At 27.5% G+C, this 26,974-nt stretch overlaps 2 protein-coding genes across 2 annotated transcripts; one reads left to right on the forward strand and one right to left on the reverse strand.

The window, feature by feature from the left end:
- Positions 1-5,773: 5,773 nt before the first annotated feature.
- On the reverse strand, positions 5,774-11,183 carry LOC124913085 (ubiquitin receptor RAD23c-like). The gene is made up of 12 exons (XM_047453705.1): positions 10,985-11,183; positions 10,315-10,476; positions 9,968-10,021; positions 9,765-9,814; positions 9,302-9,364; positions 9,045-9,219; positions 8,487-8,636; positions 7,550-7,618; positions 7,396-7,443; positions 6,861-6,970; positions 6,701-6,779; positions 5,774-6,181 (listed from the first exon to the last, which is right to left on the reverse strand). The coding sequence occupies exons 1-12, from the start codon at positions 11,048-11,050 to the stop codon at positions 6,065-6,067; spliced, it is 1,143 nt and encodes a 380-aa protein (XP_047309661.1). The 5' UTR covers positions 11,051-11,183; the 3' UTR covers positions 5,774-6,064.
- A 12,603-nt stretch (positions 11,184-23,786) lies between these two features.
- LOC124912640 (ethylene-responsive transcription factor ERF118-like) lies at positions 23,787-24,318 on the forward strand. Its single transcript, XM_047453284.1, has one exon. It carries the CDS (start codon positions 23,884-23,886, stop codon positions 24,316-24,318), a length of 435 nt encoding a protein of 144 aa, XP_047309240.1. The 5' UTR covers positions 23,787-23,883.
- Positions 24,319-26,974: the final 2,656 nt, after the last annotated feature.

Here is a 26,974-nt window from a genome sequence, read left to right on the forward strand (position 1 = left end):
CGGTTCAAATAAACCTAACTTAAACAAACTTCCCATGCAGGAACAAGAAACCGGACCGGATGAACAAAAGAAAACCAACTGAAGAAACCGAACCGGTCAAGTCACCATACCGATCAAAAGCATTCTGAACGTGACCGCACAAAGGATCGGCCAAAGCTTAAAACTAGAACCATCAAACAACCGATCATCCACAAGACAAGAATAACCGGAAGAAGTCCGGTTACTTCACTACCAAAAGATATTCGGCCAAGTCAAGTGGCCGACTAGTACAAGAAGACACTTTGGGTATCTGTTGAGAATGATACCAAAGGAACAGATTGAATACTTCCATATCTATGCAAGTCTGAGGAAAGACTGTAGGCTGCAGAAAACAGTACTACCGGATCCTTCTACTTCGGGATAAGCCAGAAAGGAAATCTTCAAAGTACAGACAACTGTCCAAACAGACAGCGCCTATATTGAGTAAAAGACAAACCCAGCAGGTTTGCCTTACAGACCGGCAGGTCTGAAACAGGATACCAGGTCTGAGATTGACCGTCAGGTCTGAGGAGACGACCGGCAGGTCTGAGACACTGAATCACTGCACCTCTGATCAGCTAATCGGATTCAAGGCAGTGAAATATGACCGTTGGCATATTTCACCTATAAAAGGAGGCAGTTGCAGAAGAGTAAATGCGGGACATACATTTGGATAACGAGAGCTAAAAGCATTTACTACAATAACAGTGTGATATTCTAGAAAGCCTAAGTGTTGAAAGTTAAAGTGTGATCTACAATTTCGGTGTAAATTGTAAGAGTGTTATCGAGCAGAGAATAAGTCTCGATCGGCTTGTATTTGTATTCCTTAGTGAATATCCTTCTCGCGGTTTCGAGAGGAAGGGGTGACGTAGGAGTTTTATCTCCGAACATCCATAAAACCTTTTGTGTTATTTACTTTCTGTTGGCTTCATTACATAACCGACTAACTTAACCATACCGCTCCAAACCGAATCTATACTAACTTAACCATACCGAATATCCAGATTACCGAAACCGACCCACCATCTCCAAATCCTCATCATCCGAAACCGACCGTGCCTATCATACAAGTGTACCGCTTCAACCTGAAAGCAAACCTCTTCCGCGCTTGAACCTAGTTCAAGGGTTTGTGACAGGTTGTGTAGTATTGAAACCTCGGTGTTAATCTCTAACCGGATTAACCACCACCCTACGAGTGAGAACCGCTAACCGGTCCAACCCCCGGTCCACCAGCGGCGACCTAGATCCTAACATATATATATATATATATTTATAGTTTTTTAATATTTATTTTATTATATTTCAAAATTTAACTTAATATAAATTAAATTATTTCATTTAAAAAAAGTACTGTTAATTATAATATATATATAAAGAGAGTTTTTTATTAATAAAATTTAATATTAATATATGTATAATTTTTTAATATTTATTTTATTATATTTAAAATTTTAATTTAATTTAAAAAATATTAATTAAAATAACCTATTTTTTATCAATTCAAAAAAAAAAAAATTATTTAAAACAAATAACTCATTCATCAAACAAGTTCATAAAATAATTTTAAATGGTTTAAACTTAGAAATACAACTTTTGAATTATCAATTAATTTTATTTTTAAATAAATTAAAATTTATTTTCAAAATATGTTAATTTATTATGTTAATTTAGGGTGTACTATGGATTGAAATTTAAATTGTGTCACGTAAAATTAGAACTATCACTAATTTAGTTTTTTTTTAAATGAATAAAATATCATATTTTTTTTTATTTTAATGTATCATTTTTATTTTTTAATTAATTTATCATGTTTATAAAATAAGATGAGATCTATAAAATAAGATGAGATTTAGTTTTTTTTTTAATTTGAGTATTTCATAATTCATTCCAACTCTACGTAGGATACCATGGCTAGAACTTCACATAGAACTAAACTGGTTTGATTTGAGTTATTTAAATAACTTAAAAAAAATTAAATATTATTATATTCTTTTTTATTTATTAAATCGGTCAATTCATTAATAAAAATACAAAAATATTCTCTTTAAAATTATTAATTTTTAATTTATTTATATATATCAAAACTCTTTAAATACTTTTATCCAAAAATATTTTTATCTTCTCAAAATTATTATTTATCATTATTTTTTTTATTCTCAAAATTATTCAAATAAATAATTTTAACCGACCCAAAAAGTCTATAAAATAATTAATTTGGTTCATATTTTATAGAGGCCTTGTTTGATTCGGCGTTAATAAATCGCATATGCACGTCTGCGTAATAAGCTGCTATAGTAACTTTGCCTAATAAACTCACGCAAAAAAAATTATAATCAAACATATAATTTGCGTTTAAACTCAATTTTCTCTCTACCTCCCTCTTCAGCGTTTAAAATTATAATATTAGTATTTTTTTCTCTAATCATTTTTAAATATTATTTTTTATTCATTTTCTCTCATTTATTTCATTATTTTATTTATCTGTCTCATCTATTTAATCTCTTTCTAATCATTTTATTTATTTTCTTATCCATTCTATATATTTATAATATTTTTATATATTTATATAAAATTATTATAATAAAAAAATATACATTTAAATATATTTTTATTTATATTATATGTATCTTAATATATAAAATAATTTTAAAATAAAATAAAATATAAATACTGTGATTTTTTTATTTATAATTATAGTTTCAGAAATTAACTTAGTCTTAATTAATTGTCGAAAATATCTATTACAAGATTTGGTTGGAAAGGAAGGTTGAAAGGTGAAATATATATATAATAATAATAAATTAATTTCTTTAGTCATATCATTTATTTTAAAATATATTAATTTTTAATTTAAATCATTTATTAATATTTTAAATTATATATTAACAAAAATTTATAAATATTAATATATTAATATAATTTATTTTCAAATATATACTATTTTTTAATTTAAATCATTTATTAATATTTAAAATTAAATTAATAAATATATATAATATTAATTATTAAATAATATTATACATATAAAAAAAATAAATTGGACATATAAGCTGGATCAAATCTACACCAGCTTAACGATTAAATAAGCTAAGATTATATCAAATGTACTTTAGAATAAGCCGAATAAATTGACGTCAATAAGCAAAATGCAGCAGTTTCATAAATAGGATGAGCCATAGAGGTTAGGCTGCTTTAGGCAAGCACATCCGGACCCTTACAAAACAAAAATTAAAAAGACTACTTTACTAATGTTTGAATTTTAAATCCTAATTAAAATTAATATAATATTTAAATAATTTAACCAACTAAATCAATTAGATTAAATTTGATACAAAATTATTAATATTTTTCAGTGTAATAAAAAAATATATAACAAATCAAATAAAAAACAATAACAAATTTTATTTTTTTGGCATCACACCAATTTTCAAAGTCGCTCACTTATATAATCTCTCATCTATAAAATTACAAGAGAACTTCAATCAAATTTTCAGTTAGACTTCACTTAAATTTGTCAAAATTGAGAATTTATATAAAATTGTTAACCAATTGTTAACTCGTAAAATCTAGAATTTATCTAAAATCGTAATGATTTAATTTGAAAAATATTAGTTATATTATTATTATTTATATATATATATAATTAAATATTATATATATATATATATCCAATTTTAAATTTATATATATTTAAATATAAAATTAATTTAAAAAATAATAATAAGTAAATAAGACTATAAAAAACAATTTAAATTTACAAAATTAATTATATTAATTAATTTATTTGAATATATTTTTTTAATTTATAAATATAAATTTATTTTTTAATATAAAATAATCTAAAATCATAAAATCGAAATTTTTTATAAATTCGTAAAATCTTACTATCTTATTATTTTAACATATTTAAAAGTTTACTAAAAATCAAAGATTTTAAAATTAATTTTATAATTTAACCGTCTTAATTTTACATCTCACTAAACCTCCCAAATTTGAGGGTTCTAGACAAATCAATTTATAAAATTATTCTAAAAAAATGAAAGAAACAAATTTAGGAATCCCTACCATTCATGTTGAATTCAAAACTAAAACCAAGCCTTAAATTCCCAAAAAAATAAATAAAGAATGAAACTAGTCTCCCTCCAAAATTACTTGATATTTTAGTTATGTAAAAAGAATGCAAAATCTCTGTAAATCACATAAAAAAATGATTTCCATTGAATGGTGGCAAAAGTGTAGGCTGAACTTGATTAACTATGATGATGCACCCTACAAACATCATTAATCTCATATAAAAAACACTAATGGTACTTCAATTTTAACTTGGAAGAAGATCTCTTGTAAGTTCAAGAACCATTACCATCATCTCTTATCGAACCATAAATAGACAAATAATCCAACTTTTGAATTATTCCATCTTCATTTTCAAATGAAGATAATGTCCCTTACATCCTTATCCCATTGGGCAATCAAATAAAAGATGCACTATTTAGTATAAGGAATTTTTAAAACCTATGAAAGTATAGAATAATTAAATGTTTACTAAAAAAATCCTATTCCAAATAAAAAACAAATCACTAATAAGCGAAAAATGATATATTTACAGCAAAATAGTCCAGCGCATTTGATTGCATCATCGAAGTAATGTTTCTAAAACGTCAATATCATCCACTATACACATGTTCCTCATTGTTATGGAATTTCTTCATAAGAAAATTTATAAAAGCCGAAAATTCTAATATGACATTCTTCGATATCTTTAATAAATTCGGTGAATTATATAGGCTTAATATTAATCGCGACAACAATATCATTATATTCTTCAAAAGACTACAAAAGTAGAATCAACAAGGTAACTACAAATCACTCACTTAAAAAAAAGCACAAAAATTTGACAAATATCTTACTCTCCTCCTACTATCAATTGCAAATAACAAAGCTAAAGAATGAGTCTTTATCGTCAACCGAATAAAGGAAAAACTTCAAAGTTAAAAAATCAAATTCCACCCCTTCTCTTTTAGAACATTTCTTCCAAAAATTCATAAAAATTGGACTCAAAATATAGACTTTTGCGTGGAACTTTCGATTAATGTCAACAATTCACAACCGAATCAAAAACCAGCTAAACTCAACAAAAGCTAAGCAAAATCAATTTCCTTTTTGAAACAATATCATCAAAATCAATGATCAATTGTTCAGGTTTTTTTTTACAAAACTGGTAATGGAGCAAATATCCACATTTGGTCTGAACCATGAATTTCATATCAAGATAAATCATTTATACTAATACATTTCCTTAAAACGAAAATTAGGACCATCTCATCATTCAAAAACTCTTTCAACCAAATTTTGAGCAAACCAAACTCAAAATTCCAATTGAAGAACCAAACCAAATAACAAGGACTGCCTTATTTTAGGAGATACAGCATTAAGGATTGTAAACGCTCAAATTCCATACAAATTTATCGGTAAATATCAAAACAGATAAATTTGAAAATGGAATCAATGAACTTTTGCTTCAATATTTGAAAAATCTTATGCAAAGCAAAAATAAATTCAGACTGGTTGAGAGTCTTGAGACAAATGGTGACAAATACTTGATTTTAAATAGGCTCAATCTAATTTTAACTACCTTCACAACAAAAACAAAACAATAAATGCCAAAAATAAGAGATTAAACATCTCAAACATAGGAAATATGGTTTGATTTGCAGATAAAATAAGAACTAACTTTCTATTATCCCCCACCCACAGATCACTAAATAAGAACCCATTTATAATTAAATAAAAGCCAACTAAAACCAACATTTCTGAAAAGGCAATACTGAATGTCTTTTCTTCCTGCAATATTCAACATTTTAGAAATCCAAAATCTCTCTATGGATTGAAGGAAGGAGTATACATGCAAATACCAGAAGAGTCGATAAATTAGAGATCCAGACCCAAACTCAGATCCAGATAGTCTAAACATTCGGGAAGTATTGCATATATAAAAAAGAATATGGAAGGAGTGTGGTACTCCGAACCATGTTCTCAATATAAATTATTAATCTTCAAACTCATGCATGTGGTCCAAAAGGTAGTTAGCAGCAAGTTCCTCGTTCTTATTGCATGCAAAGAACACCTCTAGCACAAGCGCACTATCAAAACCCATAGCTTCAAGCTGAAGAAAAAGAGAAAAAAAAAGTATCATAAAACGTTCAAATTATAAATGAAAAACTGGATCCAATAGAAAGAGTTTCACCCCCACCTTATTTTTAATGAAAATTATTGGGAAACACTTTATGTTTTTATTTATGTCTTTGGACCCGAATTCTAATGAGAAACGATCAATAAATTTCCCAATAAAATTCTGTTTTCAAATTTGATCTTATCTTGATCCAAATACATATCATCGAACAGGAAAGTGTTTCACAATGAAGCCAATGTCTAATAAGGAAACAGTTTGTATGCAATTAGTTGAATTGTCTAAACCTCAACTCTAATTCACATATATTTCCAAATGTGATCTCATATGGCGCTAACAGTGGTTTCATGAAAAATTTCCTTTCCAAAAAAAATACAAAAAATAAAATACATAACATGCATTTTTACAACTGTTTGAGGTCTCCAGTGAATAACAATAATAAGAAAATAGATAACTGTCTGACTAACAAAAGGTTAAAAAAGAAATGATACTTACACGTTCAATGGCTTCACGTTCCTCGGGAGTAACAGTTACGCCCTCAGGCTCGGCTCCAGCAAGCTGGTTCAGCATATTCCTGATAAATTATTTCAATGTTAGTATTGGATGATAATATTAACAAGTAGCTGAACCGCACAAATTATTCTACTTCTTATACCCTTCTCCTCCTTCAATGGGTTCATTGATCAAACGAAGAAAATCACCCTGATGCTCCTCAATAAGCCTCATCAAATGTGGATTTTGCTTCCCTAGCTCTTGAAGCATTGGCTGTCAACCAAAAAAATAAACAGTATTTTGTCACAATCTCATTTGAAAATCACCATAGTTAAAATTGATGGTAATTGTTTTCAGTTTGGTATAAGATTTTTTTTATCATGCTCAGATTATTTTTTGGATGCGATCCCAGATTATAGCAATGTCATTTTTGTTACTTGATTTGATATACAAAATATTTTCTTAAATCATGATCTAAATTATTGTGTAAAATTTTTGCTTTATTTAGGAAAGAGAATTTTATCTCAATTATGATCTAATTAATTTTTGAATCATTAAACTTTTCTCAAACATAACAAATATATATTTTTAACATAATGATCAACATGAAAAAAAAGTTAGTAATAAAATAGACAAATGAATATCTTCTTATAGTCACAAAATAAGAAACTTTTAACATGTCTTAATAAGAAGCAAACCTGCAATATTTGTGGATTCGCCTGCACCATTGCTCGTAAAGCTTGGAACTGAGACAGAAAAACAGATGCATATAAAAGTGAGAAGTCGCGAGAACTCTTGTATTCTTTATCATTCTTTTTTGGGAGATTGGAAGAAGACCGAACAGATACATACTTGTTGACTGTTACTTAGGAAATCCAGAGAGCCAGCACCAGCTGTATTGGATCCAATGTTCGGCAGACCCTGTTGAGAGAATTAACAAAGTGAACACTAGAAGACGGGTGGCATGGAATATAAATTATGTAATTAGATATTTACAAGAAGAAGAATCTTTTCATTTTTCAAATTGAAAGATTTAATAATGCATAAATGGGCATATATATGTACAGTTACGTGAAAAATATAGAAAGGAATAAAATGACATAATTATTGGTTTTCTAGTTGAGCTAATGAGGTTGCATTTCGGATAGTCATTTGAGGTTCATTCTTCATTGTTGAAGTGGATTTGATAAAACTAAAAATATGTGTTGAATTTTGAATAACTTTAAGTGACGAATGAGTAATAGTTATGTAAATAAGAGATGTATTATTCCTTGAGACTGTTAAGCCAAATGAAAATATAAGTTGACTTGATAAGGGCAGATTTGAAAATACTTTTTGCATTTGGGTTTAGATAAGAAACGTTAATAAACTTATAAATATATGCCTAATGAAATTAATATTTCAAAAGTTATTGCATTTAAATTCACATATGCATGAGATTCTTCACAAAATAAGTGTTTCCAAATAAATGTGTCCATGATTTCACATCTAAACCCAGACCCAAGAAATGTTTCCAAATGGGCCCATAAAAATCATTAAAGATTATTACCAAGTTAAGTTGCAAATAACCTACCAAATTAAGCCATTTTTTAAAACATTTTCCCTGTGATAGTTGTTTGTTTTTTATTTTGTAACTAGGGTGTACATGCCAAATTTCCGCGCATACAAACTAATTCCCAGAAGAGACTAGCATAACAACCCACCACGAGAACATCCCACTTTAATATGACGGGTAATAATTGTTTATATGTTGCAAATAACTAACACACCTTGAAACGGAAGTAATTACCTGAGGAAATAGGTCTAATGGATTTGCATTCGGCCCACTCGAGAAAACTGGTGCTGCTGCTTCTAGTGGAGGCTGAACAGAAGGATTTGCAGCAGCTCCAGTGGCTGGGTCTTGAGCCAGAGGTGGGATCTCAGCTTGCTCCGGAATACCCTGAAAATTGTCAAGCAATCAACAACGTAAGGATAGAAGAATACATCTTTTAGAATGACTTTAAGGAAAATGAATTATTATGTAAGTGATAACGGTACATCCATAGTCTACTCAGAAATGAAGACATTAATTGCTTGATTGATGAAAGTTTAAAAAACAAAAAACAATCTGATTCTTCTGAAAAGGGAAAACCTTGTTGGATGGAAAATTGGATTATTTAGATTAAATGACTAAAATATCCTTTGCATTTAATATTTGAAAAATTATAAATTATAAAATAAGCGTATTTTAGTTCATGATTTGAATGATGATGGGATAAGGGGTTATGTAGATTAAATCCAAATAACCCTCCAGCAAACAAGCCCTAATATAAGAAAAAAGGAGATCTTCTAAAATGAGGGGACATACAGCATACAAATATTCAACAGCCCTTTCAGGGTTATTAAAAGCAGCACGAAGAGCTCGAAGAACAGTATCTCTGTCCCAAGTCCCACCACCCATGTCAAGAATTTGCTGGACTGTTCCCTCAAGGGCATTCGCAGCATGATTTGATGTTGCCTGACCATAAACGTCAGACTCTGACCTGAGTGAAGAAAATGAGTACTAGAATCATTGAAGGAACCATATGGAATGGTATAAATCATTTATACAAGAAGAAAACCCACCCCACAGCAGGAACAGAATTGGTAGGTATTATAGACAGTGGAGCAGAATCATTGGAAACAGGCCTGTGAAGCAAAAAAAAGGACCAAGAAAATATAGACCCCATTTGGAAACTAGTATTTTGTAAACAATCTCTTATATCACATTGGAAAATCGCAAAAGTTAACATTGAAAATGATTTTCTTTTTCGTTTGGTATAAGATTTTTCTCATTAGTGTGAGTCTTTTCATGGCAGTTCCATCAATTTAGACGCCTTATTGTGAAAAAAACAAATTGTTCCGTTCTTCCATAAGTGCCTCCATATTCCAGTTTTGTTGCTTCATTTGGTATATAAAAAAATTTCTTCTCATCATGATCAAGATTATTTGTGATTTTGACAAACATAACAAATATAGATTTTTAGATCACGATGAAAATGAAAAAAATTGATACCAAAACAGTATATGCACGGAAGATTGAACTCACGGAGTGACAGATACTGCAGGAGGTTGTGAAGCTGCAGGAGCAGGTGGTGCCTGCATGTCAAATAACACAAGATGCTTCAAATAAATAAAGTACTGTATACAAAAGTTCCATCTACTTGACCATACGAGTAAAGAGATGTAGATGCAGAGGAAGTTAAGTAACTATAACAACCACATTATAGGGTGGAAGTATTCGACTCTCACCGTAACTGTGGAATTGGTAGATGGTGCTGAACTTCCACTAGAGGAGTTCTTTGTCTGACAATAGTTGTGAAAGAAAATAGTTAGAGCTTGTTTGATGAAAATGTAGATTATTGGGGATATTTGGGTTAAATGTCTAAAATATCCTTTGAACTTAACATTTAAACAGCTACGAAAAATAAAATAAGTGTAATTTGGTATTTTGATTGATGATGAGATAACCCTTCATCAAACAAGGTCTTAAGTAAACTAGAACTAAGAGTTACTAAAGACAATTTAGTTGAAAAAAAATGTCATTGGTTAAGGGATAAACAATGTTTCTTCCTCCGATAAAATGACAAGACATTTACCTTTGACAACATGATAACAACAAAACTGTTTTCAGCAACCTTATTTTCTTCCAAAGTTGTCCCATCCTTAAGAACCTTCCCTTGATGAATAAGCATCTGCTGGGCTGCAGGATACACCCCTGCTCCTTGTGCAGATTCTATATATTGCTTGACATCAACAATCTACAGAAGCACTTGTCAGACTAAGATGTAAACAAAGATTTTAATGAAAAATAGATGGGAAATGAGAAGAAAGCCTTGTTGTATAACTAAATTAGCAATGAGATGAGATTTTTCGTCATTTCCAGGAAGAAACAAAGTAGAAGTACTATTCAGAAACAGTCAAATGGTTTTGTGGGCTATTTTGATTTGACATAATATTCTCAAATGTATAATCAACATCAAATTTCAAATGCTGCTTCCAAATTGTTGTTTTTCTTATTGTATTCAGATAAAACAATTTAACAAACTGTCAGATATCAGAAAACGTAAGATTTCATATCAAAATCAATGGAAAACATGAATAAGCTGCTTCTTATGCTTCCGATAGAATATGAACAGTTAAAGAGTCGAAATTCTAACTAAAACGTAAGTTTCAATTTCATGCATTCGCAATGAATGAAAACTAAACATATCTACATCAATCAGAAAACATAAAAGAAAAGAAAGTGAAGAAGATAAACGAACGAACCGTATCTTCAGGCTTCACTTCGATTTCGAAGTGGGTACCCTTCAAAGTCTTGACAAAAATCTTCATTTGTTCAACGTCTCTGTTAGATCCTCGATCAAGACTCGACTTTTGGGCAGAAAATCGACTTTTAATCCGCCGTCGATGGGTCTTAGTCTACACCCTAGAGAGAGCGGAAATACTGAGAAGAATGAATGAAGAGAAAACCCAAAGGCTCAAGCATTAGGCTTTAGCTGTGTTAATCACTGCCGAACTTCTAACACGCGTGTGAAACGACGCCGTATGTAGAGTAACAGCACATTTCTATCAAATTTTTAGGGTTGGCCAATTTTAATGGAGGAATGGGAATTTTGTAACTATAAAAGGAAAATGGAATAATATTTTTAATATATATCTTACTAAATTTTATTTTTAAATGTGATTTAATCAAAAGTTTGTGACAATTTAAACTTTTTATGCCATAATTTTGAATTAGAAAAAAATTATGTATTAAATAAAAAAAAATCAGTTTGGTATTTACCTATTAAATACTGGCGTATATATTATGTCGGGCATAGTTGTGGCTTGAGTCTTTTTTTTAGCGCAAAATATACGCGCGAAGTTGAGTTTCTTTAGCAGTTTTTATTGTCGGGCATAGTTGTGGCTTGAGTCTTGGCGAAACATTTGTAAAATACTTCTCTTTACTTTATGATCGAAAATTGTTAAGTATGAGGATGAAATTAAGAGGGTAAGTGTTTTCGACCAAATAGGTCAAACCGAATTTATTATGGTTTCTTTTTTTACCAAACATATCTCAACAATTCGGTGTGTCGGTTTAGCGTCATTGAAACCGCTCAAATCATTCAAATCTATCAAATGTATTGTCGGGTATGGTTGTGTCGAATTTATCAAATTCAAATCTATCAAATTTGTTATTTATCTATTAAATATTGGCGGGTATATATTCTGTCGGTGTTTTTTTTAGCGCCAAATTTACGCGCGAAGTTGAATTTCATTAGCAGTTTTTATTGTCGGGTATGGTTGTGGCTTGAGTCTTGGCGACGCATTTGTAAAATACTTCTCTTTGTTTTATGACCGAAAATTGTTAAGTATGAGGATGAAATTAGAAGGGTAAGTGTTTCCGACCAAACAGGTCAAACCGAATTCATTATGGTTTCTTTTTTTACCAAACATATCTCAACAATTCGGTGTGTCGGTTTAGCGTCATTGAAACCGCTCAAATCATTCAAATCTATAAAATGTATATTCGGGTATGGTTGTGTCGAATTTATCAAATTCAAATCTATCAAATTTGGTATTTATCTATTAAATATTGGCGGGTATATATTATGTCGGTGTTTTTTTTAGCGCCAAATTTATGCGCGAAGTTGAATTTCATTAGCAGTTTTTATTGTCGGGTATGGTTGTGGCTTGAGTCTTGGCGACGCATTTGTAAAATACTTCTCTTTGCTTTACGACCGAAAATTGTTAAGTATGAGGATGAAATTAAAAGGGTAAGTGTTTCCGACCAAACAGGTCAAACCGAATTCATTATGTTTTTTTTTACCAAACATATCTCAACAATTCGGTGCGTCGGTTTAGCGTCATTGAAACCGCTCAAATCATTCAAATCTATCAAATGTATTGTCGGGTATGGTTGTGTCGAATTTATCAAATTCAAATCTATCAAATTTGGTATTTATCTATTAAATTTTGGCGGGCATATATTATGTCGGTGTTTTTTTTAGCGCCAAATTTACGCGCAAAGTTGAATTTCATTAGAAGTTTTATTGTCGGGTATGGTTGTGGCTTGAGTCTTGGCGACACATTTGTAAAATACTTCTCTTTGCTTTACAACCGAAAATTATTAAGTATGAGGATGAAACTAAAAGGGTAAGTGTTTCCGACCAAACAGGTCAAACCGAATTCATTATGGTTTCTTTTTTTACCAAATATATCTCAACAATTCAGTGTGTCAGTTTAGTGTCATTAAAATCGCTCAAATCATTCAAATCTATCAAATGTTTAGAAAATAATATTTAAATAAGACGAGAACAAAAATTAAACATTAAACTGATAATGATAAGTAACCTATTATAACTATTAGGTCCTAACACAGATTTAAAATGATAATAATGAGAGAATATCATAAACTCGTAAAAACTTATTAATAGACTATCAAAGATATTAACTATAATTAGTACAAATTTAATTTTAAAATTATTGATTCATTTATAATGTAACGTTTAGTAAAAATTATTAATATAATTTATTTGTGTTTTAAAATTTATGCTAGTTGTTAGGATAGGGTACAACAATGGCAGGGGGTTGGATATTTTGAATTTAAGACACATTCAATTTGATTTTAATCTTGTTAGAGATGAAAAACTGTTTCTATTCTTCACAAATCTTCGCAAACTCTTGAACGGATTCAAGTGCGGAAATGTTTGCTCGATTTGAAGTGGCAGATACAACACGGAATATATGGAAAGGAAATAACACACGGAAATAAAACTCATACATCACCCCTTTTTCTGTTTCCAAAAGGATTTTCACTAGAAGACTTTAATTCGTATAGACACTACACAAACCCAGTCAGACAAATATGACTTAACAACTGCCTATTTTGAACTTCTAGCTAACACTCTGTTGAACAAACAACCTCTATTCAACTTATAATACTGATAATACTCTCAGGTAAACAGTAGGTGAATTACAGAATAGACTTAAAACAAGAGTAATCACAACACTTGGTAATTCATAATTGCAGAAGTTTGGGAAGCGAGTGATTTAAGTGATTCGTCGTTGTACTCTGATCGCCTTTTATAATGAAGTCGTAACAACGACCGAATCTTCCTCTTGAATACGTGTCAGTTATCCGTTGGACGTACGCCAGGTGTACGAGATCATACATGAGAATATATCCGTTGGATCCGTGGCGTACCGGATTGTACTGTAGAATATTTGTTGGATCATAGTGTACTAGAAGGTACAAGACTGGCTGGAGAAATATTCGAGTACATGGCAGTTAAGCGTATGAAGCTGACTAGGTAGACGTTTGATAATTGTTCGCTATGCTAATAAGTTGAGTAGATACGCGGACGCTTCTTTAGACGACGACTGAAGCAAGACATCTGCTCACACTTCTTCAGACCGGAGCGTCTGTTGAAGTGAGACGTCTGCTCGCGCACTTCTTCAGACTACACGTCTGATTAAGTTAGAGGTCTGTTCGCACACTTTTTCAGACTGCACGTCTATAGAAGTTAGACGTCTGCTCGCGCACCTCTTCAGACTAACACGTTTGTAGAAGTTAGACGTCTACTCGCGCACTGCTTCAGACTGCGCATTGTAGAAATTAGACGTCTGCTCGCGCACTTTTTCAGACTGCACGTTTGTAGAAGTTAGACATCTGCTCGCGCACTTCTTCAGACTGTACGTCTTTAAAAGTTAGACGTCCGCTCGCGCATTTCTTCATACTGCACGTCTGATGAAGTGAGACGTATGCTCGCGCTTCTTTAGACTACATGTCTGATTAAGTGAGACGTCTGCTCGCGCTTCTTCATACTACAAATCTAATGAAGGCATACGTCTCTTGAGTTGTACCTGCACATAGACAATTTACACAAGTTAGTTTTGTTCATAAACACATCATTAAAACTATGTTGTATTAATTTAAACTTATTCACCTAAGTTTATTGAGACATTTTTCCTTAATTAATTATTTCTCTTTTAATTAATTCTCATTTTTCTTTATTTAACTTAATCTAACACTAGTGATTCATGAATTATGTTATAGGGTCTTATTCATATTATTTGTATTTGTTCATATAAATAAAAATAGGCATGAGTTGTTATTGATATATATTTAATCTAATTTAACAAATTTATCAATAAATCAAACCGATTATACCGATTCAATCGATTTTCTAATCGTTCAAACTGACAAACCGACGTCAACGATTTGGATGTGCATTTCGGTCTATAAATTGTCTAAATCGAACCGCTCATCCCCAGATGAAATTCCGACGTCAACGATTTGGATGTGCATTTCGGTCTATAAATCGTCTAAATCGAACCGCTTATCCCAAGATGAAATTGTTATATATATTATTTTTATATGAATTAAATTTTATATATTATACACATGGTAGATAATAAATATGTAATTTATATGATTAATTTTTTCTTATTAATTCTATCTTATAATTAATTAATTAAATAATATCTAAAATTAAAGTAACTATGTATAACGTGGATATATTATTTTTATATAGTTTGTGTAATATGATTTTAAATTTAAAGAATATACATGTTATAATTATACTATTTAATTAAATGGTTATAAATCACATATTTCTACATTTAATTCAATACTAAATTAAAAAAACAAATATGAAAAGAAAAATTATTTTACAGAAAGGGAGCGAATTATCATTGGATGAAATCCAGTTACTTATTAATTCCTCTATTTTGACAAATAAAAATTATACATATATATAGGCTTGTTTCATAATTTGTAGAAGAAATATAAATTGAATTATATTTTTTATTTAATCTTTAGGAACATATATCATTCTTTGAATGCTTCTTTTGCGATACAACAACGAAGTATTTTTTTAAAAAAAAAAATTATGGTTTAAGGACAATATGATAGATTTATGATATTTTGTTTTAGTTGTCTTTAATTCTTAAATTTGAATTGTTATAAATCATTCAAATTTGTGTAAAGAGTTTTATGTGATTGTTTAATGTGTTGTTTTATATACATGTTTATGATTTATTTTCTAAACGTGAAAGTGGAAATTTTAGGTGTTGATAAATCTTGTGTTTTTGTTTGAATATATTGAGATTTATAAATTTATTTGATTGATTGGTAAATAATGACTAGATTGAAATTAAGAATAGAGTTTCATTTTAATTTGAAATTGATACACGAATATATTTTTATTCTAGGTCACATTTATTTATTGATATGTTAAAAGCATTTTTTCAGTTCATGTTTTGAATCAATTAGTTATTTCACTGCTAACTGGAAGGATGAATCAATTGGTTATTGTAATAGTTACAGTTTGGATTTCAAAATATACTAAAATGTAATACGTAATTTGGTGAATAAGATTGCAAATTGGAAGATTTTTGAATTTTTTTTATGAACGTAATCAACGCTCTAATTGGCGAAGGCGGTGGTAAGGTAATAAGTGAAGGCGGTGGTAAGGTAATAAGTGACTGCATAGGTAAAAATTAGACTATAAACATAATTAATTTTCTGAATCATTCATATATAAAGAAATATATAAAGAAACGAGGTGAATGAGAAACAACTAGAGGAAGAAGCAACTAGATAAGAAACGAAAAATTAAAAAGAGAAATGAATTGAAAGATAAAGAGTCATTTTAAATAAATAGTGAATGACTAGAAGGTATTTTATATATATATATATATATATATATATATATATTTTTTTTTTTTTTGATATTAGAAAGTTAATTAATTAAAAATAATAAATAATTATCTAATCGCCTCATATATACGCAGGGCGTATATACCGTCATTTTGAACATTAAACATAATACATGGACGAACTTATGATTTAGAGTTGGGGTGAACTTAAAAAAATTTGGAGTGAGTTTAAAAAAATAACGAGAAATTTCTGAATAAAACGAGTGAATAAATGTAAGCTTACCATTTTTTTAATAATTAGATAAATAAACAAAGAATTATATTAAAAAAATTTAAGAAATTAAATAGGTATTGTTAATTTTGAACGTTTCAGGTGTTTTATGAACCTAGTTAGATTTTGTAGACTTATAAATCTTGGGGGCGTTTGTTATTTGGGGAGTTTGTTATGTAGTACGAGTTATATAGGTATAAATTGTAAGGAATTTAATTTGTATATGCGTATTAAGATGTATAAATTATATAGATTATTAATGTTTGGTTGAAAAAATAAAAAAAAAAGTATAAATTATATAGATTTTATAATTTTGTGTTTTTTTTACCATAAAAGAGTAGAAAGACTATTTCATTTTTGTATTTATATAAATTATTTTAATATTTATCTTATCTTAAATTATATTTTTTTATTATTTATATTTAAATTAATAAAAAAGTAATTATCGTCTAAATATTTGTAATTAAATAATAATGCTATATAATTATATAAGTTGTTCACATTTATATTTATTTATATATATATATATATATATATATATATATGATTTTTTATATTATTTATCAATAATTAAAATTGTTAAATATATAATAACAAAATCATAACAAGAAGAGCTAAAAGACTAGGTTTATTATCAACAGAAAACAAGTCATTGTTCTCTTAACTTGTTTAAACATTTTTTAAATAAATCAATCTTTTTATTTTGACTTTAAATAATATTGGCAAAATATGGGGAAAAAAATTCAAAGAATATGTTTTTCTTTTAGAATTGAGTTGAGATGACTTCCACCAAGAAAGTAACTCCTTTCACTCCCACCATTGTAAGATGAAAAAATAAGAAGATAAGTTGTCCTAAAAACTTAGGTTACAAATAAAAAGAATGACCGAATGTTTGAGAAATGAGAAAAAAAAAATTATATGAAAGATAAAAAATGGAAGAAGGAGAACATGGTTAAAAAGGGAAAAAATAAATTAAAAATATTTATATCTTACCGTACAATTACAACATTATACCCGACTAGATTATACTTTTATTTTAATTTAGAGAAAAATAATAAATTGATCCTTTAACATATAAAGATAACTATCATTAATTAAAACTATTATTTTCGTTTTATTATCTGCACAATCCTAATCACTTTTCAAAATTAACAAAATAAAAAAAGAAGTGATTTTATTTCCATTTAATATAAAAGATAAGACTGAATTAAAAAAAACATTTAGGTACAAAAGTAATTAATTACTTTTTAATAAACAAAACAAATATTAATTAAGTATTTTTAACAAATATTATTGATTTTTTACAAAACAAAATTAAAAATTAAAAAAAAAACTCATTACACTACAATTTTTTTTTAACAAAACTATTTTGATTTGAAACAACATTAAAATAAGTATTTAATAATTAATTTTGTAATATTACAGAAATTGAATGCTAATTTGTAATCTATATTTTTAATTTTTTTCAATTATATATGTAATTAAAAATTAGTCATTTTTTTTAATATATATTATTAATATTTTAAAACATATTACATTATTTGCATTAAGTTTTTCATTTCTATTATATTCTATTTTACAATTTATTTTTGTAATATTAGTGGCAACATATTTATTAATAGTTTATTTATTCTTTCCAACAAAAGTTGAATTAGAATTTTGGTTAGTAAAATGTTTCTTATTTAAAATTATTAATACAATAAATAATATTTAATATATATATATATATATATATAATTTGGATAAATTCAAGAACTCAAAATTTTCAATTATTATAACATTTTGATTTTGATCAAACATGATCGGGATGGGATGGATCAAATATCTAAATTGTTGTCCAGCATCATTAAAAATATGCTGGAAAACTTTTTGGGTTGTGATTCTTGAGGATTAATGCAAGAACAGAAAAAAAACGATTTTCAATTTTCCCAAATTTAAATTTAAGTTTTGTCGTTTTAAATCAATTGATCAATCTTGGTTTTCACAAAAAGCTCATACATGATCCTAGGATCTATTTCCAATCAAAACACTCAAGAACAAGGCAACTTACAAGTAGGGTCGGCCTTGGGGTAAGCCCAGCAATCCCCTGGGCTAGGGCAGCCCATTTATTAAAATATACAAGACATCTCTAGTATTCTTTAAATAAAAATAGATTTAGCTTAGTGGTTTAGGAAATAAACAAAATAATTTTAACTGGTCATGAGTTCTAATCTCACCAAAACCTTTTTTTTAATCATTTTTTTAGTGGTCAAAATTGACGGTTTTTTAGGCTGGGGCAGCCCAAAAATCGGGGCCAGCATTGCTTCCAAGCTTATAAAAACTTAAATATAAAAAATTTAAAGTTAAATTGGGAGTATGAATTAAAGGATGATTGGAACATTATCAATAATGGGAGAACACTCCTTAGACCTTAGGAAAGTTTTGACGTTGGATGAAAATCCAGATCCTATCTGATGGCTTTGGTTTCGGCTATAGCGATCTTTTTGGATTTTGGATACACCTGATAACTGATTTATTTTTATTTTAAAAACCTTAAAGTTTGTTTGAAATTAATTTTTCTTTCACCCTTTTGGCTTTAATTTTAATTTTTTTGAATACAGAAAATATTAAAATAAATATGAAAAATATTTTGTCATTTTATTTCATTTTTTATATTTTAGAGTTAAATAAATAATTTTTGAGAATAAATAAGTACCCCATTTTATCTTAAATTATTTATTTTAGTCCCTTACTTTTTCTAAAATTATTTTAAAATAAAATAGGTATAATATTCCTAAATAATTTTTTTTTATTTGGCTATAACTTTTAATTAATTAAGTATTAATTATCACAATAATTAATCTAATTAATTATTTAATTAGATTTTGTCCTTAAAGTTAATTATTTAAATTTTATTTATTTGAAAATAAATTAAAATAATTATTTTAATTTTATAAATTAAATAACTAAATTTTTAGTATTTACAATTTCATCCATACTTAATTTATCAATTTAATTTCAACATTATTTATATTAATTTATAAATTAAGAATTTTAAATTTTATCAATATATTTAGTCAGTCAAATCATAATTGTCTGATATATCTTACTAATAATTATAATAATTTGAGATGCAACATAATTTACAATATAAAAAATTTATATATTTTAAATATTCACAATGAAGTTACCAACTCTTTCCGCAAAATTGTTTAAAATTAATATGTATTTGTAACAATTTATATATTTAACTTACTCTAATATATTTTGTAATATACATAAAATTTATTTTTGAAATTTTAAGAATAATTTTAGCCATTTGTTGTGAAACATTGTTTGTCATACATTTAAATTGTATTTTTAGAATTTCTGTAATTGGTTTACCCATTGTTATTACAATATTTTTGCAATTAATATTTTTTTCCGACTCTAAAACCATTTAATACAACATAACCAATTTATATAAAATACTAGAAAAAATTGTGTGCGATACACACGGATAAGGATAAAAATAAAAAAAAAAATTATAATAATATTTATTTAATGTTTAAAATTATTAAAATAAAAATATAACGTTCTCATTTCACATTTTATTCACTTCGATAAAATAACTTATTTTCTCACATTTTCATCACATATTTTTTTCGAATGAATCTCTTATTTCGTGACTTTACACTTTCACTTTGTCAATCAAATATTTGATACATATTTTTTAATAATTAGCATCGTGACCTCACACTTTGGTCAATTAAATATTTAATTCATATTTCTTTAACCACTTTCAAATGATACCGGTCTATTATCCCTCGACAAACCACATCTCAATCATATTTGGTTAAAAGTTGTACTTGGTTTTGTTAGGTTGCAAGTTCGAAACCTACAAATAACATTTTTAAATTTATTTTTAACCGTTTTAAGTTTATGGGCGGGTAAACCCACAATCCGACCCAAGTATCCATTTATTCTCACATAAATATCCAAATTAACCACAGCTCTCGACCCGGCAATCCGGACACTTTAAAAATTAAGCATCATTATATATATATAGATTTGAGATATAAGTTATACTCTTAACTACAATGTTTATACAAAATTATTTTTAGACATTAGTATCATATATGTACAGTATTGTATATCTAACCAAATGGAGACCTTGATAAATTGTGTATATATTATTTATTTAAACAATACATTTTTTAATTTAAATTTAATGATAAATTTCTATCTAAACTATAACTTTTTAATTTTAAAGCAACAGCTAAAAATAAAATAAAATAATACTCATTGTAAAATTGATGGATTAAAAAATGAATATATATCATCTTAATACTAGCCAAAATTTTCTATTAATACCTTATATTCAATTTTTTTATAAATTATTTCTTTATTGAATCACTGTCATTTTAATATCAAATCACTAATTTTATAGGCTAAAATATTAAAATATTCTTATTTTATTTTTATAAAATTTAAATAAAAAATATATTATAATAATTTAACAAATTAAAAACTTAAATAACCTATTTTTTCATATAACAATTTTTTTTTTTAAAAAAAACCCTCAAATAACCAATATGAACTAGCTCTAACTGATTTTTCTAGTGGACAATGATAATATTCAGAATTATATTAGATATATTAATTAATAAATTATATTCAATTGAAGATAAAAAAAATTACAAACCGAGACAAAGTAAGAAAAGAATATTCAAATGTTAAGAACTAAAAGATGATTATGCATATATAAGTGTATAATGGAATATTCAATAAGAAGACCAATTGAGACCTCATATCTTAAGTAAAAAAATCTGAATTCCCACTAAAAATGTATCACTTAAGTGAAATTGTTCTAACATTGAGAGAATAAATTTCTCTTAAAAAAAAAAAAGAAAATTAAATGAAATTTGGAACCTATCATTATTATTTTATTTGATTTTTTAACACTCTTGTTTGATTGTTCATTTCTGTTTATGTAGAGCCGGATATTGTACATTAGTATATATGAACTGATAAATTAGATCAATAACACATGTATATGTTTTATAAAAATAGATTGAAGGGTTTATATTGGGGAAATTTGATGAAATGGCCCCCATAACAGGGGAAATTCCAAAAAAGGCCCCCGCCTACTAATGTTGGCAAAAAGGGCCCTTTTGCCCTGCGAAATGTCAGAAATACCCCTTCGGCGCCAGTTTTTACGTTCATAGACGCGAATTACCAATCACGCGATTTAATCTAAATCGCGTGAGTTCATCACCGCGATTTAGATGAAACGCGTGATTGGTAATTCGCGTTTTGAAATGTACGCGATTTAGAATAAAATTAATTTTTATTTTCTCTACCTCTTCATGTTCGAAAGATTTTTGTCCCCAATATAAAATGTTCGAAAAAAATTTATCTTAAACATGGCCATGTTTGGGAGATTTTTGTGCAGGAGAGAGAAAAAAAAAATAATCCAATCAAGAGATTTTTGCCCCGAACATGGTAAGTATATTTTTGTGTAGGAGATATATTTTTTTTTTATATTTTTTTTCTCTTTGCCTCTTCATGTTTGAGAGATTTTTGTCCCCAACGTAGTCATGTTTGAGAAACTTTTATTCCAAACATGACCATATTTTTTTAATTTATTATATATTTTAGTATAATTTTTTATATATATTATGAGTGATATACCAAATCTATTATAACAACTAAACATATTGATGCAAAAATAAATAATAAGATAATGGGTTACTTGAAATTATTAGAAATAAAATCCAATTGTAGAGCACAAACCTTTTTAGGCTATGTTTGGTGTATTTAACTAAAATTAAAATTAAATTATAATTGAATTTTTATTCTTTTAAAAGGTAGAATGAAACTAAAAAAAAGAAGAGAAATATAGTCTGACAATTCGTTCTAAAACCCTTGAAGGGAACTATGTTATTTAAATTTTAAAATTTGAGAGGGAATTTCACATTTAAAATTTGAAATTTAGAGAGAGAATTCCAAAGTTTATTTTTATTTAACTTAATACATACATAGTTACCGTTACATTGATTTAAAACCTTTTGCAGAATTTTCAAGAGAATTAATTATTAAACTGACTATCAAAATTTATGAGTCCTTAATTTAGATTATTCTATCATTAAGAAAGAAATAAGTTAATAAATTGTTATGAATAAATTAAGAGGATGTTTGGTTGGTAAGAGAATATAGGTATTTGATTAATGAGTTTTGATTCCTCCATATTATTTGATAATACGAGATACAATTTTTATCTCATAATTATAATTATAATTATATATTATATATATATATATATATATGGTTTTATGATTAAATTACTCATTTTTTTATAATTAAAATAATAATAATTTTAATTTATTTATTAAAAAAAATTATTTCAATTATTTTAAATAAAATATATTTAATAATACTAACTTTAATAAAATATATATTTTAATAATAATTACAATAATTAATAATAATATAGTCATTTTTTATAATTAATTTTAAATATTATATATTAATAATAAAATTATAATAAATTAATTAAAATAAAAAATATACAAAACTTTAAAATAAAAAAATAATAATAATTATATTTATATATATATAATATTTTTTAAATAAAAATGTTTTAATAAAAATTGTTATATAAAAAATATATTGTATGATATATTTAATATAGTTGTGTTTAATCATTAGTATATAATATTTTAAATTTTTTATCTCATAGATAAATTTTTATTTTTAATTCTAATATATATATAATCATGTAGAGTAAATAGTTTGAACCATCCATTTTTTTTGTTTAAAGTTTTTTTTTAGATGTAATTAGTATGTAGTGATATTATATTATTTTATTAAATTATGATATATTTAAAAAAATTATTATGTAACCAATAATAATATTTCATATTTTTAATTAAATAAAATATGAGATTAAGACAACACTACACTCCTATAACGATATTCATTCTCATTTTCTATATTTATTCATCCCATTTCTATTCCAATTTCCTTATTTTGAATTATGCACCCTTAAATCAAACATACCTATCATAATATATAATTTCTTTTGTAAAAATAAATTGAAAAGAATAAACTATGGAATCAATTCACTATACCTTATTTGCTTTTTCAATCTTTCTAGTTTACAAAACCCTAGGGGACTGAAGAGTGTGTGGATACTCAAGGGTTGAAGAGTATCATCCCTTTCTCTCTCTTATCTTCTCCATCAACATCATCAAAGATAATCAAAGATCCAACTTTTCCAAGTTGAACAAACATGAGCAAGAGAATTCGAGTCATTTGCACTGATCCCTACGCCACAGATTCATCTTCAGACGAAGATTGCAACAACAAAAACCCTAAATTACCCAAACGCATAGTTCATCTCCTCAATCTCCATCCCCCAACAACTCAACAACAAAAGACTGAGAATCAGAATCAGAATCAGACCCAGACCCAGACCCAGTTCAAGAGATTTAGAGGCGTCCGTCGTCGTCCATGGGGTAAATGGGCTGCTGAGATTCGTGATCCGTTCAAAAAGGTAAGGGTTTGGTTGGGTACTTTTGCTACTGGTGAGGAAGCTCACAGTGCATATATTGCTAAGACTCTTGAGTTTGCAGCTAGACGTAAGGCAGCTGAATCTACTGCTCATAATGTTGTGGTTTCTTCATTTTCTGTTCTTGAAAATGAAATTGGGTGTGTGATTGATTAGAAATAGCATGAAGTATGTTTACTTGGGATTTGGTTTATGCAATTTGGTTAATCTTTTGAAGATTTTGTGTGTGTGTGTGTGTATATATATGAGTGTTTTAGTTTATAGATGTAGGGAAATGAAAAAAGAACCAATATATGTTGGATCTTTCTGCAACAAGTTAGTTTCATTTCATCTTTTTGTTTCATTTTCATTGATGAAGATGATGATGATGAAGAAGATGGAGAATAAGAAACACTTTGTCCTCCTTGAGTTTTTTAAACTTGAGTGATGTAGGTTTGTTTGTTTGTTTGTTTGATCTTGGTTTAGTTAAATAACTAGAGATGTTTATTTTCAAATAATTCCTTTCATTTCTCATAGATCTTGTTTGGTCTTAAGATTATTTGAAAACCAATTGTCTACTCAACCGAATCTAACAATTCAATTAGTGGGTTTAGTGTTTTTGAACTCAATCAAATTAACTATAATTAAAACAAAAATTGACCGGACAAACTTCCTAAAATTAAGCAAAATGCTTGAAAAAACATTTATGTTTTATTATTATTGCAAACATTTTAACCAACTAACCAATCTTATCTTATAAATTAACTAACCCAACCATCACAAATTAATGAATTAACTCATTCAAAAATGTAATTGATGAGTAAATGTTTCTTTTCAAGAATAATGCCAAATAACACAAATTTAAGGAAATTTTCTTATTTTGATTCAAGCTCCGTTTTTATTTTTCCTTTAACTGTTTAATTATTACAAATGAAAAGTGATTGCGAGCAACTCGGTCAAAGTTGAACTTAAGTTTGACTTTAATCAAGTTTGAGTCGACTCGTTTAATATCTAAGTCGAACTCATATAATACTTGCTCGATAACTTGTCGAACTTTTTTTAGCATTATATATAATATATATTTTTATTTATTTTAATATTAAAACCTAAAACAAATATTTTTTTCTTCACAAATATTTGAAAATTAAATTTTAGTTTAAGTGTTTCAAGTCGAGCTGGTATAAAATAGTCAAATTAAACTCGAACTCCAATTTATAAACTCGTTCGAACTCAAGTTTGAGGCTTCGAGCCGAGTTAATAAATACTTAATCGAGTCGAGCTCAAGCTGACTTAGACTCGTTTGCAGCCCTACTTGAACCAAATGAGAAAACTTTATTTATTAGTTCATCTTGATCTTAATCTAACATCAACCAAACAAACTTTATTTATTAGCACATCGTGATCTTAATCTAACATGAACTAAACAGGGTTTATCAAAATATAAACAAGCCACTAATTAAGATTGTCAAGAATATATTATATACTCTAACCAACTTGTCTATTCTTAAAGCATATCAAATACCAATAAGAAAATTCAACATTTAAAACTTCAAAAAGGTTAACATTATCTGTATCATTAGAACTAAAAGTTATCTTTCGAACTCTATACATACATGACTGCAAGGTGTTCTACAAAATGCTCTCGATTTATTCGAGAAAAATGAAAAGAAATCTACCAAGTTTAAACAAGTCTCTATATAAACAGTTCCCAACTTTTCCTGGGCATACAATAGTTAACTGTTTTACAAAATATATGACAAGAACGTCGAACATCTTAGTTCCAAATTCGACTAAAGCTTTAACCCCAAAAGAAAAGAAAGAAGCTTTAAAGTGAAAACAAGACACATACCAAGGACATTAGCGACGGTCAATACCATACTTCTCATATAAACCAGCCCTGCTGCTGCTCGAACCATACATGTCACCATAAGAGCTTCCATTGAAATTTCCATAAGCACCAGCACCTGTAAGGAGGAGCATTTTACAAACAAATTCGATTTCCGAAACCAAAATGATAAGTAATTTCTTTCTAATAAATGGGAAATATATCGAACCAAGTCGAAGCTTATTTTCAGCATTTAGTTGCTCCGCTCGAAGCCTTTCTATTTCACGAGACATGGAGATGATGTTTTTCTCCATTGCTTGCTTTTGGTTCATTTGCTCCTCATTTGCCTTCTTTTCATATTCATGTGCTCTCCTGTTTCAGTTCAATAACCAACTTTTAGACATGGCTTATTTGAAATTAAATCCACTATCTACTCATCAATTACAATATTCAAATCATCACCCTTTTATAATTATTTTTAAACATTATTTCTTCAATATATATTATATATTCATACCCTAATGTCTTTTTGTTCAAATAACCCGATTTTCTATAAACCACATCAAACAAGGGTATTTAGAAATAACCACTTGGTTATTTAAATAAGATCAAATAACCCAAAATCAAATAACCCTTTATCCTATCATATATCAAATCCACGTACATTTTTGTATAACATTTTAAAATATTAAATACAAAAGATATTTAGTCAATCCGATTTCTATCCAATTAATAATATACTAATCATATTATTTAAATTATCAAAAAAAAAAACAAAATACCCTCTTTTTAATTTATCAAATATTTATAACCTAATGTTTTTTTTTGTAAATATAAATAAACTCATTTTCAACAACTTACATCAAACAAGGTTATTTTGAAATAACAACTTAGTTATTCAAAATAACCCAAGATCTAATAAGTCCTAGAGATATTTTAAGAAAAAACCTACATCAAACAAGCTGAATTTATTTATTTTTGCCAAGGACAAAGAATTGTTCAGACCTG

Source organism: Impatiens glandulifera, chromosome 8, assembly GCF_907164915.1.
Source record: "Impatiens glandulifera chromosome 8, dImpGla2.1, whole genome shotgun sequence".
Classification (NCBI taxonomy): domain Eukaryota; kingdom Viridiplantae; phylum Streptophyta; class Magnoliopsida; order Ericales; family Balsaminaceae; genus Impatiens; species Impatiens glandulifera.